Source organism: Anastrepha ludens, chromosome 2 (assembly GCF_028408465.1).
Source record: "Anastrepha ludens isolate Willacy chromosome 2, idAnaLude1.1, whole genome shotgun sequence".
Lineage (NCBI taxonomy): Eukaryota > Metazoa > Arthropoda > Insecta > Diptera > Tephritidae > Anastrepha > Anastrepha ludens.
Window position 1 is genome coordinate 38,763,113 of NC_071498.1, and position 21,965 is coordinate 38,785,077.

A 21,965-nucleotide genomic window follows, 5' to 3' on the forward strand; every position below is an offset into this window, starting at 1 on the left:
TCGTAAATAAATATAAGATTTTTGTTTCAAGAATTTACCAGTTTGACACTCAGTTGTTCAGCTAATCTGCTAAATTTAGCCATTACATCCTTTCAAAAAGTCCTAATGATAAACAAGCAATCCTCTTTGCTCTAAAGTTTTTCATTATAATATAATATTTACTCATTTTTTTATTTTAAATATTTATAAATAAATATTTTTAAGCACACATTTACATAGAAATACTTTTAATATAATTGGCATCAGTTGATATATTTACCTTATAAATAGTAACTTTTTATATAATTTATATATGTATATGTGAGTTGAATCAGTTTTTGTTTTCTTTTATTTGCTCATTTCAGTGATAATTTCTTGCTCCTTAACATTTTTCATTAAAAACAATTTTCTTAAATATTATGAATTTGCAACAAAAGGTCCTGCCTGTATTGAATAACTGTTTGCACTTAACTGTTTTGTTTTTGTATTTAATCTTAAATTTATGTGGGTGTGGTTAAATAGTGAATAACTTACATACATACATGCACACATAGCCGAAGTTGTTTTTATGATATTTGTTTGTTTTGTTTTTTTGCAACTTCCACTTTCAGTTCGAAAGCTTATTGTGATCGTTTGTTAAAAAATAATCACAAATTTAATGTCACTCGTCAGGAATAACTTTGTCTAGTTGTTGCACTGATATGTTGAAAATTATTTGCCTGCATTTTTATGTATGTAAGTATGTATGCTTAAGTAAATACTTGTTGTATAGTGGATTTGTATGAAATGATATTATCAGTTTTTACTTCTGTTAGTTACATTTCTTTGTTTTTGTTGTTGTGTTTATTTGTATGTGTAACTATTTTGGTCCAGCCAAAATACAAATATTTATTTTCAATTTTCTTATTCTTAATAATGCATACATATGTACTTTATGTTTTTGTTTTCATTACTTTTTCTCTTACATTTTAAAGACCTTACTGCTCGCCATAGCAGTTCGACAGTTTTGAAAGTTGACAGCGACAAGTGGGCCAAATTTATTTTACTAAGTAACTTTGTTGTATTTTGACATCCGCCAATTTTATTTTGCTTTGCGTTTTATCATTCGGGAGGATAGTACTCGTATTCACATAAAAGTGGGTCAATTCTAACATCTGCAAGTAAAGGGAATTGTAGTAAGTTAGATTAGATGCGCAAAAATGTGAAAGTTTGTATGTATGGGGTGTTTTTTAGCAGCATGAGAACTACCGATATCGATAACGGCGGTTTGATAGCTGAAAATGGCAAAGTGGGTTAACATTTCATCTCAGTAATGTTTGGCAAGTCATCATGAATCGTTTAACGCCAGAACGCGAACGCCTCGAAACTGGGAAATTTACTTTAGCAAAAGTAAATCTGTACGCGCAGTTCGTAGAGCGAAGTGTTGACGAAGGCATCGAAACGGGGAATCGTCATCATTCTCAACTTGTTGACGTTTGTCTTTCGCCTACGTAGAAAATTTTACGTCAGGATCTCGACTCACGTGCCTATAAAATACAGCTCGTGCAAGAATCGAAGCCAAATGCCCATCGTTTGGGTCACATTTTCCCTGGTTGAGCTCATTTAGATTTATTATGCAGATTTATGGGAAAAAGTGGTAAACTATTAGACTGATCGGGTATACCATGTAACTCGTAGTTGCGGCGGACAAATACCGGGTCTCATATTCAAAAGTAAATGCCATTAAATTATCTACCAGATTATAATGAAAAAAAATTCGTTCGAACGATATTTCTGTTACTCGTATGTATTGTCATTTTAAGTTCTTAAGCTCTTAAAAATTTTTCTTAAGCTCTTAAATGTATTTTCGTCTAATAATAGCTTAGTATCTGACTTCCTGCGGTACACGCACCTACCTTCTGCTCAAATATGAACGAGACGTTATCAATAAAACGGTCCGCGGATGGCATATGGCAAAAATAAATTTTTTGTTTTTTGGTAGGACTGTTATAAGCTTACATGGCAAATTTCAGCGTGATATATTATGTAACATAGTTTGTTTTCTGTGCTACTGTAAACAAGTCAAGCTTGAGTGTGTTCTTCGAATTCTCTTTTATGACTTCAATTGTCTCAAAATGTTTTCCACGGAGCGGCAACTTGAGCTTGGGAAACAGGAAAAAGTCACATGGAGCCATATCAGGCGAATACGGTGCTTGCGGAACGATATTAACATTATTTTTGTTCAAATAATCGCGAACAAGACGTGATGTGTGAGCTGGTGCATTATCGTGATGCAAGCACCATGACTTGTTGTCTCACAATTCCTTCCTTTTAAGACGAATGATCTCGCGCAAACGCTTTAAAACGTCTAAATAATATTCAGCGTTAACCGATTTTGCGATTTGTGCGATTTTCAAGTACAATTTCCTTTACTTTTCCGATGTTTTCGTCGTTTACTGATGTTGCTGGACGACGTTCATGAGGCAAGTTTTCAACCGATGTACGGCCCTCTTTGAACGATTTGTACCACTGGAAAACACGTGCACGCGATAGAGCAGAGTCCCCATAGGTTGTCTGCAACATTTTTAAGGCGTCTGAAGCCGAAATTTTGTTGGAATAACAAAATTTCAAACAAATTCTTTGTTCAACTTGAATTTCCATCGTTAAATTCGAAAAACACACTCGAGTTTGACTTGTTTACAGTAGCACAGAAAACAAACTATGTAACATATCACGTTGAAATTTGCCATGTAAGCTTATAACAGTCCTACCAAAAAACAAACATTTTATTTTTGCCATATGCCATCCGCGGACCGTTTTATTGATAACGTCTCGTTCATATTTGAGCAGAAGGTAAATCAGATAAAAAATTTGCAATCAAGGCAATACCATATTAACGATTTGCGGATTAAATTCTTAATTTGTACAGAGTTATGTTTTCCCAAGTCTGCCACTGAAAGCTGACTTTTCGAATTTTTATACAAGGAGGTGCAAAATTAATCATCCGATTTTGATTTTGAATAACCCTTTCACTATATAAAGAACAAAAACAATAGTTGAAGTGACGGAAATATATTGTATATTTTGAACTTTAGGCGCTCCATTGCTTGTCAGTTTGTATACTGCAGCTGTTTAGTTCACAAGTCTCAAATATGATTGACGTCATTTACAAAAATTATAAATTTTCCGATAGGTTGATTAATATTGTGTCACTCCGTATATAGTGGGTTGGCAACACTCAACTCGTCAACCCGTTTATTAACTTCTGCATGCGTTTTCGTACAGTTATATCTGTCATGCCTGGTGTTATGAGACCTTTGAAAATTGCTTCTAAGCCTAGAGAACTGAAATGACGGCCTACTCCAGTACGAGTTTCTCTAAGAATGTCCTGCATACGCACTCGCATGTTTGTAAATGAAATGCATACAAATTGTTCGTAATATATGTATTTGTATCTTTAATTCCACTCTAGGGCATATCCTAACAAATCATAGCTTAATTCAAATTTCTAAAAATCTTAGTAATCTGCGATTAACCGAAATAGATTACAAATGGACAATTTAGGTTATCATAAAATTTTAGCTCTCTACTGGAATCATAAAAAACGTTTAAACTTGGTTATAGGTGTAATCGTATCTCGGGTTCCGCACAAGGGTTAGGAACGCTTTTGGGTTGTTAATGTCCGCAGTGGCAATAGAAGCCTATATTGTGTAAATTCTCTTAAACTACACTACGTATTTTATGACTTTTGAAGTACTATCGGGAAAAGCGTAGCTATTCAATTCTACAAATTCCTTCGACTAAGCTTAAAACATGAAATATGTATAGGGGTTTCCAAACAGAGGTGTTATTTTGATATTCAAAGAAAAATGCTATTTTTAATACAAATGGTCGGATGCTTATTTCATTATAAAGAGGAAGGTATGCCGTTAATAGTGGAAAATAACATCAGGCAAATGACCACCATGACCACGCTTACAGGACAATATCCTATTTATGAAATTTTCCATAACCGAATTGCAAAGTGGGTGCCCTATGTCCTCGACAGCCTCACGAACTCCATCTTTGAGGTCTTGAATCGACCCTGGGCTGTTGGCGTAGACCTTTTCTTTCACGTGATCCCAAAGAAAAAAAGTCACAAGGTGTTAAATCATAAGATCTCGGTGGCCAACTGTGATCACCTCCCTTTGCCCGTAAAAGGTCAATAGTTTCGTTGCTTGTGTGGCACGTAGCGCCATCTTGTTGAAAATAAACGTTCTCCAGATCAATACCATCCAATTTCGGCCCTAAAAAATCGTTAATCATCTCTCGATAGCGATAGATAACACCTGTTATTGGAAAACTCTTTAGATACCTACTTGTAAATATATAAAGTTTTGCATAGTTGGCAATAGATTGTAAAAACATTCATAAACAAAGTGTATAACTCTCTGCCTGAGCAATTATTAACTATCCTGATTATGAGTAATATAAAACAAAAATTCTGTTAAATTCAAAATAAGTGATCTTAATGGAATACCCTTTGGTTTTGTCTCTTTTTTCTTCTGGCTCTATTCGACAGAGCGATTTCCGCTTCAGCTCATTTCATAAGAATTAAAAAGGAAAATAAAAAATAATCATAAAAAAAAACGTTCATTTACTTACTTTTGCTCTTGTGGCTCTGATTTCGTTTGAGCAGCTATAGTTTCAGGTAGGAACAACACAACAAAACCACCAAAGAATGCAAATGCTGTGAGCAGCGTCATCATAAGGTGAATCTCAATTTTATTCTGCACAATTGGAAAGTAAAAATAGAAAACGATATATCAGATAATTATGCATGCAATGTCAAAAAGTCGAGAGAATAATCCAAAGATTAAAAAATATGAATGTATGCAACAAACAACATTTTTGTTCAATGAAGTGTAGCAACGGATTTGTGGATTTACTCGAACAAGCTTTATTGCATTAATCAAAATTATTGTGATAAGGGTAATTTTAATTTCAATTGCAAGGATTTTGGTATGCCGCTGTCGGCAGTCACTTACCAACAAAGATAGATATGGTGTGAGTATGAGTGCTCCACCAGCGGCCACATTACAAGCGCCAACACCTACATTACGTATGGCGGTCGGGTAGAGTTCAGCGGTGTAGACGGGCATTATAGTGTTGCCGGCGCTGATAGTGAATTTGCCTGCAAACATAGAGATATAATAGATGAGTAATGTGCAAAAAGTGAGGTGAGCGATTGTAAAGCAATGGAGCATGAATTTGTGTTCCATATTTGTATGTACAGTATTGTGCATGAACTGAGCAACGTTTTTCCTTTAGTTATACCATAGGTTAAATATTCATATATTTTACTTTAATTTATGTATTTGGATGAATTTTCCGCTCACTATACTGTGAGTATTGAACACTTACTACGGTTTGAAAATTAAAGTAGACATTTTAAAGACAGAACCATCCAAGTGAGTTCATAGGATGTCCACCAACTGAGCCCAAAGATTTTTCCTGATAGTTTTCCAACACAGGAGCATTTCCCATCCTCTGCAACCACCAGTAGGTGATTGGCAGCGTTAAATATGTGCATGGTTGAATCATTTGCATCCATTCGTACAACATCATTTTGGCAGCCGAGCCCCAGTACCTTTATTTCATGTACTATGTCTACGAGCCTCTGTAAAGCTTATATAATTGGCGGGTCCACCTTTTTTGGGTATTTGGCTGAGCTCCTCTTCCTATTTATGGCTTGCGTCTTGATGTTGTTCCCCAAATGGAGGGATCTACAGTTTCATGCCGACTCCGAACGGCAATATTTTTATGAGGAGCTTTTTCATGGCAGAAATAGACTCGGAGGTTTGCCATTGCCTGCCGAGGGGCGACCGCTATTAGATAATTTGTTTTCTTAATTTTGGTGTTCCACCGAGATTCGAACCTACGTTCTCTCTGTGAATTTCGAATGGTTGTCACGCACCAACCCATTCGGCTACGGCGGCCACAAAGCCGAAGCAAAGATAAAGCTTATTTGTACAGACATATGTTATATATAATCATAGCCGCCAACCCGCAAAGCCATGAAAACCTTACGCAGAATCTTTGTCTGAAACATTCTAAGCGTCACGTCTTTGGGTGTTGTTATCATGCAAGGCTTCGAGTACAAACTATGTTTTCTGCTCCATTTATTTCTCTATGAGAACAGAGATACTCGTCTCAATGAGCAACAAGCGAGTTTCATTTATACTGAGTCATGCAGTGCTGTAATAAAGTAGTGAAAGAACTCATCCCAAAGTTGAATTAACTGCTCGTAATCTTCTATAGTTATTCAATAACTACGAGACGGGCACAGCCAATTGGCACTTGGAGCTCAATTCTTTACAGAAACTGTTATGTTGAGGCTCTGAGTCATGAAAGGCAATAGTTCGTTAAGCGTTGAAATCTGACACTGTTTGACTACAGATATATTTTCTTAGCTGTATAAAGGACTGTAGGTATACCATCCTTATTTATTTATTGAGGAATTATAGTATCACTTTCTGAACACGGCGAATCGATATACATATCAAAAAAATCCCGGAAAAAAACTTAAAATATTTACATAAACATTGAAATGATGCACAATTTCTTTTACATTGTTTCAAAAAACAGGGGCACATACATATACCTTGATACTCAGAAAAGGGCATTAGGATTAACTTTATCATGAAGAAATCAATAAAAACTATTCAGAGAGAGTAAGATCTTAACATCTACATACGACTTACATAAGCAGGAAGTTTCATGTGCTTCTAATGACTATTAAGAGCAGAGAGGGAGGCGATTGAGAGTGAGACGAATTTTTATAGGAAATTCCATCAAAAATTTCTCAAAATAAACTTTGGATTTAGCTTAACTGCGTTAACACTATAAAAGAGATCACAGTCCATCCAACTGTATTTTAGTATTGCTCTCGTGTTTTATAAGTATGACATTTTATTAAAAATAATAAAAGCATTTAGTTAAATAATTAAGACATTTTGCTGACATATTTCTACACTTGCCAAATAAGGTTTTTCTCACACATTTGCCACGTTTAAATATAGGGGCTATATTGGGTTGAAAATCTACGTTATTATTATCTTACTAAATATTGTAAAATATCTAGGACATAATTAAAATATTTTAAGTCAATTAGAGTATATATAAAACTGTACTACATATATTGTATATACCATATTTTCAAGGCGCTGGTTGATTTCAAAAAAATTAACTGCCTTGTTCACGTGTTCATAATTATATTTTCATGTACATAAATTAAATATCTTCTTTTATTACAGTACATTTTAAAAGGCAAACGGCAAAGTAGTGCGTTTTTAACAAAATTCTGACGATTTGTATACTATAGAACTTTTCTATATCGCGCCACCAAAATTATGCTTTTCTTGCTATTATGAATAACCATTTTTCTACGGCATAGATCTGATATTAATTTCGAGGTTTCAAAATTTTATTTTCCTGGAATTTGTTTGGCTTATATAGAGTTTTCTAGGCGCGGACTAATGGTATAATCTTCGGGAAAATATTACCTACTATTATATTACTTTTATGTAAAATTTCACATTGCGTTTAAACTTCATAGAATATAAAAAAGGACAATCATTCAGAAAAGTGCACTCATTTAAATGCAATGTATTCATCAAGATTTTAAAATAACAATATCACAAAATATTTAGCAAGTGTTTGTTTTTCTTTACTATGTTGAGAGGGCTGAATGCAATATTTCAAATTAGAGAAAATATGTTTTTAGCCCTCGAAACGCATGCAATGCGTTTATGGAAGGAAATTCAAAATATATTTTATTTATATAAAGCAAAAAGGGATATTTATAAACAAACGGATGTTTTATGGTTACCAGTTAACTAATAAAAATTATATGGGAATAAGTTTCGCCCTCGTAATATACTGGTGATTTATAGTATGTGAGGCTTCGATCACAGTAGTAGACATTCGTTTGGTGCGTAAAGATCTGACGTCAAAAATGCCTGCGTTCGTCCCAAAAAACAGCATTTGCGGGAAGTCATGTTTCATTATTACCTTTTAAAGAAAAGTGCAGCTGAAACGTATCGTATATTGATCAATATTTATGGTAATTACGCTCCATCAAATACAACTTGAAAATAGTGGTTTCGACGCTTCCAAAGTGGCAAAGTGACATGAGTCATAAAGATCGCGAAGGGGCACCCAAAAAATTCGAAGATACTCAACTATAACAATTATTGGGTGAAGACACATGTGCAACCCTTGATGTGTCTGATATGACTAAAGAGTTGGATGTTGACAGATCAACCGTCGGTAAACCTTTGCACGCGATGGGAACGATCCAGAAAGCAGGTAACTGGGTGCGACATCAATTGAAGGAGAGGCAGAAAAGAAAAGGTTTTTTTGCATCGCATCGTCACTAGCGATGAAAAATAGATCTATTATGATAAGCCTAAGCGTCGAAGAAGTTGGAGCCTGTCAGGTGAACTAGATGAACCAGGACCAGCGACAGCGAAAGAAATATTCATGCTTCAACGGTTATGTTGTGCATCTGGTGGGATCAGAAGGGTGCCATCTCTTATGGACTCCTTAAACCATCTGAAACCATCACTCACAATCGTTACCGACTGAAGCTAATGCGTTTAAATCGGGTTCTCATAGAAAAGCGGCCGGAATGGAACGATAGACATGACAAACTGATTTTGCTGCATGACAAGGCCCGGCCGTACGTTCCTAAATCGGTCCAGAAATATTTAGAGGGACTGAATTGGGAAATCTTACCCCACCCGTCATATTCCCCAACATTTTACCTTCAAAATACCATCTGTTCCGATCAATGCAGTCAGCCCTTATTGGAGTGCGGTTCACTTCATACGAGAGCATCGTGAACTGGCTAAATGAATTGGTCGAGTCAAAAGAACTCCAATTTTTCGTGAGAGGAATCCGTAAGTTGTAGCTTCCAATGGCACATAATATCACATTTTATTTAATTGTTATAATAATTCGTAACTTTGGCTAAAAAAGGACGGAAACTTATTCCCATACCCAATAATTATAACAAACATTAAGGATTTTTTAATATAATTTGCACGCAAAGGCAGAACTAAGTACTATGCAATATGGGAATAGTATAGGACTAATTTTAATAAAAGACAATTTGATGTAAAAGAAGGTATTCGATCGATTAAAAGGATTTTGAAAGCGAACAAAGCACTTATACAAGTTAATATATTAGTTGACACCCCAATAAACTACCAATAACATGCGCTCACATCCGCAAACAACACAACCCGAATATCTGGTCGGAAAAAAGTACTTAAGCTGTGACAGTTTTCAAAGACGTTCAGAAAAATAAATTTAGATAAATTCAGAAAAATAAATTTAGAAAAATTCAGAAAAAATTTAATCGGTAAACAAAAAGTTTGAATAAAAATTGAATTGAAAAATTTGAAAACGTGGTTTTATTTAATGACTTCAAAATCAAGTCACAAAGGCAAGGAGATCAAGGATTTTATTTGATATTGGTTTACATAGCTCGAAAAAGGTTATTGCGAAAGAAACCTGTTGAAGTTTTGAGTCTTTTTACAACAAACCATTTGCAACAAACATATTAAAATTTATTAACATGCATAAAAATAGTTTTTACCAAAAGACTAGAGGGAAATTATTAAACTCAATATTAATGGAAGTGAGGGTTTTTGCCCTGTAATTGGACGTTGAAAATAACGTACATAACTTTGATTATCCAATTTAGATGAAAAACATTCGAAATCTTCAGATTCATTTGTCATATCTTCAGTTCATATGCTAGTCAGAGAACGTAGGTATGATATTCATATGCTTTTAGTGATATTTTCGGCGATTGATCTATCAATGCGTAGTTCCGCTTGCACGTCAATAATACACAACGAAAAGGCTGAATCCACCGTTTTGCTCTTGCATTCGATGCTGTATTGCATCGATGAACAGGACAATTTTTTGGTTGTCTGCTTAAAATTTTCATCGTGGCTCTAGTAGTACTGACTTTCGAATAAGTGCTTTATATGGAAGGAAATGGCCATCATCGTATCGTATGCGAGTTTTGAGTGACTCCAACTTCAAATTGATACATACAATACAAGTTTTCTAAAGATGCCGATTAAAATGTTATTATACAAATTTTGATGGCTTTTTTTTTTTAATTCGTAAAATTTGCGAATTTTATGCAAAGTTTGGGAGGCTCATTTATAACATTTTCATTTTATTACAATGAACTACATATATACAATATATTTTTTTAATTAATAGGTCTATTTATAAGTTCGTGCGGTTTTACAACAGATGGCGTAACTTGATTATTATTCCATCGATCCACATTTCCAAACATTCATTGGAGAGCTACTGTCGTAAGGCACAAACGTCAGTATAAGTTTTTTATTTGAAGCGTAAACAACAATATTTTTACCACACTTGAAAATGTCGAATTTCGTGCCAAATAATGTGTTTTTGCGGGGAATTCTTCTTCATTATTTTAATATGAAGAAAAAAGCAGCCGAAAGTCATCGTATCTTGGTGGAAGTTTATGGTGAGCATGCTCTATCTGAGCGAACGTGCCAGAAGTGGTTTGCACGCTTTAAAAGTGGTGATTTTGGCTTGGAAGACGAAGAACGCGAGGGTGCGCCGCCAAAGTTCATGGATACCGAATTGGAGGAATTGCTCGATCAAGATCCGGCTCAAACGCAAGAAGAGGTTGCAAAAACTTTGGGAGTTGATCAATCAACCGTTTCCAAACGTTTAAAAGCCATGGGAATGATCCGAAAGGTAGGCCATTGGGTGCCGTATGAATTGAAGCCAAGAGACGTTGAACGCCGTTTTATGGCATGCGAACAACTGCTTCAACGGCACAAAAGAAAGGGTTTTTTGCATCGAATTGTGACTGGCGATGAAAAGTGGGTCCATTACGACAATCCAAAACGTCGGGCAACGTATGGATACCCTGGCCATGCTTCAACATCGACGTCGGCGCAGAATATTCATGGCCTGAAGGTTATGCTGTGTATCTGGTGGGACCAGCTGGGTGTTGTGTATTATGAGCTACTGAAACCGAATGAAACGATTACGGGGGATGTCTACCGACGACAATTGATGCGTTTGAGCCGAGCACTGCGAGAAAAACGGCCGCAATACGCCGATAGACACGACAAAGTTATTTTGCAACATGACAATGCTCGGCCACATGTTGCACAAGTGGTCAAAACATACTTAGAAACGCTCAAATGGGATGTCCTACCCCACCCGCTGTATAGTCCAGACCTTGCGCCATCCGATTACTATCTCTTCCGATCGATGCAACATGGCCTGGCTGACCAGCACTTCCGTAATTACGATGAAGTCAAAAAATGGATCGATTCGTGGATTGCGGCAAAACCGACCGAATTTTTCACAAAGGGAATCCGTGAATTGCCAGAAAGATGGGAAAAAGTAGTAGTAAGCGATGGACAATATTTTGAATATTAAATTTGTAACCATTTTACGTCAATAAAGTTTCAAATTTCGAAAAAAAACCGCACGAACTTATTCATAGTCCTATTAACAAAAAACATGTAGCTTGAAGAGTATTGTTAGAATCGTAAAAATATTAAAATGAGATAAAAACACATCTAGCAGAAAACACTTAGCGCCTTTTCCTTCACCAATAACGTTACGTAGATATTTAGCATATTTTATAATACTCGTATAAAAAATGTTAATCGTAAAATGGTAAAATAAAATCATAAAATAGTAAAAGTTGCTTAGATTTTACACAATACTGTAAATGTTAGTAAGTTTACATGAACGCATGTATATATTTCAATTATATTCCAATTGACTTATTAAAATTATAAAACTCATGTATGTATGCACATAAATTCACACTCACCAATCATGAGGAATGTAATCTTCAGCCAGAGTTGGTCATCATTGCCCTCGGTAATGGCCGCGCAACAGCAGGCGATGCTCGTACAGATGAATGTGGCGCAGAATAGCCACTTTTTGCCAACCTTAGGTATAATGTACATGGCAATGGCAATGGCAGGAATTTCGACTAGGCCAGCTAAAGCCTGTTGTTGGTTTTGTTTGGTGTGTTGGTTGGTTAAATTCATTTATGAATAGTTATTCAGTTGACGGCGATTGATGATGTGTGCCAATGATGAAGAACGAATTGCATGAGGAAAAAAAAAATGTGTGAAAGAGAAAGGAAAATTTACAATTAGAATGTTGACTTGATCCAATAGATTTATGTAATTAATTAATTTTATTGCGATTATTATCAGCAAATTGTTATTGATAGAGTTAACTTGCCAAAGTAAATGTTTTAAATAGAGAAATAGTTGATTATTACGGTTGCTTCGCTTATTTTTGTGGATTACTAACAATGACTGAGTTACGGTTGTGTTAACCGCTTTATGCTGCTGATGAAGTTCATCATTTTTTTAATATCAAGGACTGCTATATCTGCAGGCGTAACAAAGAAATGAGAGCTAAGATACCTAAATCTTAGCCCCGCGAGAGCAGGGTAGCTAAGGAGAAGGTGCTGAGATGATTCCATCTCCTCCTCCATACAGCTGACACAAACGACTCGAAGTAATGCCGACTCTTACAGAATGCATCCCTCGCGGAAGTTGTCTTCTGAAGACATACAAGAGCTGAGATTTTGTCAACTTCAGAAAATACCCCGTCCAGAAGGATTTCGTGTCCATACAAGTGTGTGTATTTGCATAGCGCTCGCTGAGTTGCCGCAAGACTCACCCTTCCAGCAACTTACCGCTGATCAAAGGGATCTCAATCCTCTTCTTTAGCGGAGAAACTACTCCTCAGGTACCTTGATTGGCCAGCTTAGCTTGCCGCAATGTCGCTATGACCAGGTACGCAGATGAGATTTATATCAAAGAATGCGGATGCGATCGAAAGTGGAACCATGCATTCGCTAATCAGTTTCGAGTGCACCATCATTGAGCTCAGAGCCCTAATTGCCGCGTAGCGATAGGAGCAAATGTTTACTCTCTTGAAAGATATTAAGCAAGTGAGTAACCAATCAGCTGCTTCTTTGATTGCGTCTACCTTTGTTTGAAACACACTGCAGTGGTATGGTAACCTGAACTTGAGTCTAACGATCTCTCCATCAAACCCTTTCTTCCAACTTCGAGCCATCTGAGGACAGGTTCACCGGGCCCTGACTGCAATTGCTACACGCCGCCTACTCTTCCTTTGATGAAATGTGAGTGGAGAATGTTCCACTTGGACTAAACGGGAGAGTACATGGATAGGTCATCTTCATCTAGTTTTTCAATAAATATAATGCAGCAGCTTATTTCCCTTAAAGAGAAAAATATTCCACTGATTGTTTTCTTTGAAAAATAAATTTGAGATATGAAGAATCGAAAAATTCAAAAAAGTTGGACATGTTCTCTATGCACATTCTGTAGAGTCCAAAGTAAATTTATTTATATGCAGATGTTGAATCTAAATTATTAATATTTACCTTTCCAATGATAAATTACACTTTTTCTTTCTGATACAAATTTCAGTTTTCTTTCAAAATCAAATGCCACTTTGATCTTTCAATTTCCTCCACATTGCTAACGCTTTGTGTATCCGAACGCCAACAACAAATATTAGTGAAACTATTAATCAAAATTATAATTTTATAACGCTGTAGTTGTAAAAATGTCGCAAAAAGAAAAACTCCTCGATTCTAAGCAGACTATAGCTGCCATTTGGATAAAAGGTATTGTTGCCAGCCGATGGACCAGACAGTCGTGAATTATTTTGATGTGATGTCAACGTTCCTTGTGCAAACAAACGCCAAGAAAAAGTGTGTGATATACATGACAAAAGATTTGGAAGGTTGCCCAAATAAATTTTGAGTATTTTTTTTTTTGCTTTTGAACAAAAAACAACTATTTAAGCAAGTAAGTACCAATTCTTTTTCAAGTGAAATTCATCCACAAGACTTTCCTATTTGACTAAATATGCGCTGATTGGAGCTGATAAATAAACTGAAGGACTTGTAAAAAACGAACCCGTCTTCGTTTTATTTTAATTATTTAATAATTTAAATTAGATAGAGAAATGTCCAAAATGTCTCAGTAGAATAGTAAAAAGGCTTTTGGTAAAACTTTTTACTTATTTGTTAAATGAAAAATAACAGTAAAATGATCATTTTATACAACAAACAATTTCATTTCTTTATCAGCACTTTCAGTTTCGTAACCGGCCAAATGATAGTCATTGTTCGAAAAGACGCGAATGGTGTATACCACCTTGATCGAAAAGTTCCCTCACAAAATTTAAATAAAAATGTATTACTCAAAAGTGGTATTACTGCCTTCAAAGTACTCCCCATCAACTGCAACGCACGTACGCAACCGTTTGAGCCAGCTCTCAAAACACTTTTGGAATCCTATTTTCGGCAAGCCATCAGAAGCGACTCCGATTTTTCTCTTTTTTTTCGGCTGTTAAAAAATCGCACGGAGCCATATCAGGTGAATTCAATAGCTACTGGATGGTATTCGTTTCAATATCGATCGAAAATTCGCGGATAATGTGACGTGCAAAATCCATGACTTGTAATCCATAAAAGCCGTGAGCATCGCCTTCATTTTTGACTGAAAACGTGTTATTTTTTTTGCTCTTGGTTCATTCGGAGCTCTCCACTCACTTGCCTGCTGGCTGGATTGCGTGTCGTACTCATAAGATGAATGTTGAATCCGATTCAGCTTTGGAAATCATGACGATATTAACGAGGTCTTTTTTGTGCACGAAATTCAAGTCCAATTTAGCAGCAATATAGCGTAAACCCAAATAACTTACTTTAATGCCCTGAATGGATCCAGAAGCAATTTTCAAGTCCTCTGTCAGCTCTCTGAGGGTTAATTTACGGTTATGGATAAACTTGTCATTCACTTTATTGATGTTATCATCAGTTTTCTCTGTTAATGGCCTCGCGATCTCTTCTGATGCATTCTTGCCAGTCATAAAATTTTGGTCTTATTTAGAGAGTCATTGTTGTGTAAGATTTTCGCACTATTGAATCGATTTAAATGCAAAATTTAATGCAATCAAAATTTAATCTTGCATTCTCAGTTTTTGCGTAGCATCATGGTTTTATAGCTAACAATTGATTTTTAAAGGTCAGAAACCTTTGGTGCTACAAAGAGGGAATACTGTTGAATAGCAAAGCAGCTTTCAAGGCCTGTTCAGCCTGTTCAAATATGGTTGCTGGCAGTAATTTTTTTGTTGTAGTAGCATACAATTTATCCATTACCCATGCTTAGGGAGCGCTCCTGGCCGTATGTAAACCCGGGTCGTTTCGATAACAGAAAACCAACTGTTGAGGCAATTAAACTTCTGCTGGCTTTGGGAAAATGTGATTTATAGGCTTTTGATGCCCTTATCAGGAGTTTATTAGTTTAGAACTGGTACTTCAAAAAACTTGAAGCTACAGATTTCACTTAATAAACAATATGTGTTGATGAAATTTCGTTCCTTAAAATCGTGAGTACCCAGCCCTTCATAAGATAACGTGCACGATTCCAATATAAGCGAATTGGACCTTCTTCGTTTTACGAAAGCGACGCTCCTCTTCGCTAAGGCTCGGCAAGTGAATCTTATGCCAATCTGGATTGCTTGCTTGAGAAAAGGCAAATATTTCGCTGAGATTAAATGGGTGTGCCAGGCTTCGAAATTAAAATGAAATTTCGGAAGCGGCATACAACTGTAAGTCGGGCCATTCGCAGAACAATATCAAAAATAATTTGGAGCAACAACTCGGTCAGGCCCTCAACAAATGGTATGTGTTATGCATCAAATATTAAAATATATATAAGTATTCATACCAAAGGTAGGTAGAATGGGGCATGAATCAGCGAAGGACTTGAGGCCAATTATCCTTTCGTTCTTCCTTTTAAAAACTTTTGAACGACTCTTAGACATACACATTAGAAGATCGCTGGAGAGCTCTAGTATATCAATTGCTCAACACGTTTACCTCAAAGACAAATCTACGGCGACAGCGCTACATGAGGTAATCCGAACAATAGAGGGGTCTCTAGTAAACAAACAGTATACCATGACTCCTTTTCTAGACATAGAAGGCGCATTTAATTACGTTAGCACTGATGCTATCCAACAGACTTAGGGATGGAAATTGTATCAGCAATTGGATCATCTCTATAATATGGGTAATTTGAACACCCACAAGGGTACTCCACAGGGGGGAGTTTTATCTCCACTTCTTTGGATGTGTGTGATTAGTAAAGTCTTAATAAAATTTAATGGAGGTGGGGTAAAAGTGGTTGCGTACGCTGATGATGTGGTGCTAATAGCATCAGGACTGTGTCTCAATACGATTAGTTGGATCATTCAAAAGGCGCGTTTAATTCTCGGGCCTTAGGCTGTGGCCTAAGTTTAAACGCTCGTAAAACAGAACTTATGCTATTTACAACCAAATATAAGGTATCAATTTTTACCCAAAGTACTTAGGGGCAATTCTGGACTCCAAACTTAGCTGGGAATTAAAGACTGAAGAATGGGTAAAGAAGGCAGAAAACACTTTATATGCCTGTAAACAAAGGCTAGGAAGAAGATGGGGTCTTCAATCTAAGCATACATTATAGCTTTATAAGGTAGTTATACGACCAATTTTATCGTATGGTTCGGTGGTGTGGTGGGAAGCTCTAGAGAGAGAATACAGCATCAAATTACTTAGCAGAATACAAAGATCAGCCTGTGCAATAACAGTCGGTGCAATCAGACCATGTCTTAGGGAGGTTCTGAACGCACTGACACCCGTTATTCCAGTAGATCTATATATCAAGAAGATGGCAACCATGAGCACATTTAGGTTAAATGAAGCGGGTCGGTGGAAAGCAAAAACGTAGGGCCATGCCAGTCTATTACTGCAACAAACCCAGTATACCTCGGAGAGGACTGATTATATCATCCTGATGGTAACATTCAATAGAAACTTTGTCACCCTCATTCCAGCTCGAATAGGATGGAGTAAGGGATTCTCACTTAACAACTTCGACACTACGGTCTATACAGATGGCTCCAAAATGGAATGTGGTATCGGAGCAGGTTTATACTCTCATAGACTTAAAATTGAAAATTTTGTACCTGTTCCTAATGCCTGCAGTATCTTTCAATACTGGTCATTGAAGAGGCCTGTAGATTCCGATTTCTCTTTTAAGGGCAATATCGCTATTCTTTCGGATAGCCAAGCTGCAATTCAGGCACTGGATCCAGTTACACCAACCTCAAAACTGGTGGAACAAAGCAGGAATTGAAGGTAACGAAGAAGCAGATGAGCTGGCAAGAGGGGGATCTGCAATGAATAACGATCTGCCACAATCGGTGTTCACACCATTAGGTGTAATCAATAATACAATTTTCCTAAAATACCTTCAAATAGCGGATTTTAGATGGAAAGAATGGAAACCAGACAAAATGCAAAATTAGCAGAACGTTATGGGCCACCTAAAACCTTAAGCAATCGTTAGCATTTACAAACATGAAACGACGGGACGCCTGAAGACTAACGGCTTTTGGTCTGTCGGACAACAAGCAGCCAAAATGGGCTTCCCTCACAACGCACACTGTCACAGTTGTAAACAACCGGAGAAAAAGGAAACAATCTTCTATTTCCTCTGTAAATCCCCTGCCTTATGGAAGGATAGAATGTTAATTCTGGGCAAACCGCTGTTCGAGAGTCTCAAACAACTATCTGGCTTAGACGTTAACAACCTAATAAGTTTCCTGAACCGCACAGAATCACCGAATCGCCACTTAAATCAACCAAACAACCATACATAGACATATGTTATGAAGAAATTTTTTGGGTTCTAATTTTACATTTAAACTATTAAATTTAACTAAATAATACTATTACATTTTTTCATGATTTGATGAGGAAAATTTATTATTTATTTATCTAAAAGTAAAATCTGCTAGGTGGTAAATGCCTTCTTATCAAAGGAGATATGTAAAATAATTTTGGAGCTCTTCCCATTAGTTGTGTTTACGTCAAGTTGGCAGCGTCCATACGTTGGTTGTGAATGTCAACGGTGGGAAAACATGCTGATATAGTTGTATATGTATGTAAGTGTGTGAACTAAATACATGTTTTCGTAGGTTTTCTTGTCTACTGAATTCAATTATTCAGATTATGAGCTGTCAACATGAGTTAAGGAAATGAATTTTTAATGCTTACGAGTATAAACATACGAACATAAACTATGCACATATAGTATATGCAGCTTCAATTAGATGTGCCAACACGTGCCTCCGTTTATCTTAGTTCACCAAAGTAACAAATTTATTTATATTTCATATCGCATTTTGTGTGTTTTGTAGTTGTAATATTTTCATGAGGTCATGCGTCCGCGGTTTTTCGATAGATGACTGCAGTGGTCAACCCTGGTCGAAATGTACAGATCCAATACTATATGTATGTGTGTATTAATAAAAAGTAAAAAAGTCCACAAAAAAATATCGACCGTTCGGAGTTGTTGTGGAACAGCAACAAGACCCACGTCACAAATTGGTGGAAGAGCTCGGCCAAACACCCAGAAAGATATAAGCGCCAATTATACACATATATACCTATGTATATTAGGCCGGGTCGATTTGTGGGGAGGCAAAAAAATCGCCCATTGCTCTGTGAAAATCATATTCTAGGGATCAAAATAAGAAACTTTGCCGAAGGAACCATACCTCTAAAACCTGATGCCCCCCAATTTGGGTATGTATGTATATATGTTAACAATAAGCCTGAGTATCTGCTTATTGACGCTTATTTTCATGCGAGAAGAAAATTTGTATATAACACAGTGAATGCGAGAATCAGCGCTGAAATTCTGTGTTTTGCTCTATGTCATTTAATTTTGTTGTTCATTTGTGTTTATAAAATTGCTGTACACGGTAATGGATTCATCTGATGACGAGTATTTTGCTTCTCCTAGTGTGATTAATGCAATTATTAACACAAAAGAGTTTGGAAAACATCCAATTACACTAAAAAGGAATGAATTTGGTGAATTTCATCATTTATATAATGATTTTAGAAAATATCCAGCTAAATTTCAACAATATACCCGAATGAAAATTGAAACATTTGATTACATTCTGGACAAGATAGGTGTGAAACTAAACAAAAACTGGACAAATTTTATTAAGGTGCCAGTAACTTCTTGCGAAAGATTGATAGTGACAGCTGCAGTATCCATCAGATGCTACACCTTTCAACTATTACTTCTTTCGATAGATGACACCTGCTCTGACTGATCAGCATTTTCACTCTTATGATTTGATTTATGCATCGCCTCAAACTATGAGAAGTTCTTGCGGTGTGGTATTGACGTGCTACGCGGTAGATTGAAGCGAGTAGTAGCAAACGATAAGCATTACTGTGAAACGTAAATATGCACATAATTATAATCAAAAACCTCGGTAAGCAAAGTAGTACAAAGAAGTTAAATTTATATTGTTTATTTAGCCTAACATTGCGCATACGACGTGTAGCCCCTTGGGTTACGTATTTAGTATTATAAAAGTAACTATAATTTAAATAACACAAGTGTACATGCTGTTTTTCTCATTTTGAAAACACACATTGAATTTGCAATCAGGGACCTCAGAAATTCCTAGTAAGTTTTATGAGTTTTGCTCATAATTTGCATTTCTATCGTAATCACAGGAGCGGTAAACCTTTAACCTCGTTTTACTATTGAAAGTTGCTTTTTTTTTTGGAATTTGCATATGGGGTTGTTATAGTGAAAGATTTAAGTTATAATTTGAGTATAAGTTAAATTCTCAATTACATTAGGTTTTTGAGAAAAAATCACAAACACACAATTTTCTCAAAACCATGACATGATGGACCTTTTTTCAAACCAGAATCATGTTCAGCGTCCAAAAAAACATCGAAAACTAGCGTCATATTAAACTTAAGTAGTGAATAAATTTCCTAACTATAATTTATTTGAATTTTTAATATCAGTTTTGTTAGTCAAATTATATGTATTCAAATATGAAGTGTATGCGAGTGATTTTTAACTCACCGAATTCAAATAAACATTTCCACCAAATGAACTCATATTCAATATCAAGCCATAATACACCAAATTCATGGTAAACCAAATGCATAGAAAGCAAATCGTCACACAACGCATGTAACCCGAGTTGAAGAGACTGATGCAATTCTGTGAAGATTCTTCCTGTGTCGGTGGTTTTAGCATTGACTCAAAGTCGGCTGGCAACTGTCGACCATTAAATTTAGCAGCGCGCTCCACAATAATTTTCACTTCGGCAATATGGCCTTTGACCAACAGCCAGCGCGGAGATTCGGGTACGACAAACCTGAAAAAGGGATAATTAGAAATGTGTAAAAATAAAGGGGTTATTTTGTAAAACAATAAAAAAATATATACATTTATTTACTAAAATTTACTTTTTCACCATTTTTGCACAATATAATTACAACTCTATCGAATAATTGCAAGCGCGTTTCCTAAAATAGTTAGCTTAGCTCGAAAATAGAAAAAAACCGATCGGCGCAAAACTATTTTAATAAGCTATCAATTGATCAAGCTCGGTAAGTGTTTCACCATAAAATTTTTTGAAATGACAAACTTGCATAACTGTCTTGAAAGTCAAAGTATTAGCGGCAAAAATCAATGATGACTACCTAAGCTGTATTCTCTTTTCATTGTTTGGCTCTCTGGAATAAAATTTAAGGTTTCCACGCCGTGGTAATTTAAAAGATCTGTATACTCTGCTTCTATCTTTTTGTGTACTGGAAGTTGTCGAACCGCCAGTCCAAACCCTTTTTGTTTGTTTATATGCAGCTCCTTCCGAAGTCCCCGTTATCTTCACGAGTCGAAAACTACAGCTGCTAGTACTCTCTTTCAATAAAACTTATCAAAAAGTCGTCGAGCTCGAGTAATTAACAAAAACAGCAAACGTCAGTGAGTACATTTGGTGGTATATTGTTCTCATATTGTACTTTAGTAAAATTTATAAGTATAGAGGAAGAGTTCGTGACCAAATTTAAATTAAATTTTTATAATTCAAATGCTATGCTTTTTAATAATATGCTCGACTGCACTAGTACACAGTGACTACATAACGGTTGTTCGTAACAGCCTAACGACATTAAGATAGATATATCCGCATGCTTAGCAAGATCTTTAGAATATGGGCGCGTACTTCATGTGTTCACCCATATAACGGTAATTTTAAAAATTAAATAGATATACTTCAGAAGTAAGGCCAGGAAATTTCTTAAAACTTTGTTTATTTTTGAAACGGTCGGAATCGGTCAACAAACACGCCCCACTTTCCCACGAATAGAGATCTCCAAAGCTGCTAACATTTTAACTACTTATTTTTCTTATTTAATCTTTTGTTAATTTAGTGTTTTTATTGTACTTCTAATTTTAATTGTAATTTTACATTTAAGTTTAATTAATTTAATTTACTTTTTCTTAAATTTTATTCCATTTTATTAATTACTAGCAACCCGCCCAGCTTCGCACGGGTATAAAATATATACCCTATGTCACTCACTGAAAAAATGATTAAAATCGATCCAGTAGTTTTGGCTTATTCATTACTGCCCGTGGCCCGCACGCGTTAAATTTGGAGTAAAACAATTCCCCTTTCTTTATAGCATGAAGATTTCCTGCTATCTTTGGGATATCTAAATTCATACCCTACATTTTTGCATATTAACTTTTTGCATTTTTACATATGTATTTATTTTATTTTTACAACAATTACTATATTACAGAATGTCTTTATATACAACGTTCATAGCCTTCTTGTCATTAGACAATACAAACATGTTTTCTCTAGAGGTTACTCTTGAAAGAGCGACATACAGTTGGCCATGTGAAAAACAGTCAACACTCAAATCTAAGCCTGCAACGTTGAAGGTTTGACCCTGAGATTTATTAATGGTCATTGCAAAAGATGTCTTTACCGGAAAT

The 21,965-nt window shown here is 35.9% G+C and overlaps 1 protein-coding gene across 1 annotated transcript in view; it reads right to left on the bottom strand.

Annotated features, from left to right (window-relative positions):
• Positions 1-238: 238 nt before the first annotated feature.
• Positions 239-21,965, bottom strand: part of LOC128869066 (organic cation transporter protein) — a 131,073-nt gene continuing 109,346 nt past the window's right edge. The window contains exons 6-10 of the mRNA XM_054111617.1: positions 20,037-20,334; positions 11,855-12,035; positions 4,986-5,131; positions 4,603-4,727; positions 239-1,133 (exon numbers count right to left, since the gene is read on the bottom strand). Of these exons, the coding sequence (XP_053967592.1) occupies positions 1,127-1,133; positions 4,603-4,727; positions 4,986-5,131; positions 11,855-12,035; positions 20,037-20,334 (757 nt within the window). The 3' untranslated portion in view covers positions 239-1,126. The remainder of the gene's footprint in view (positions 1,134-4,602; positions 4,728-4,985; positions 5,132-11,854; positions 12,036-20,036; positions 20,335-21,965) is intronic.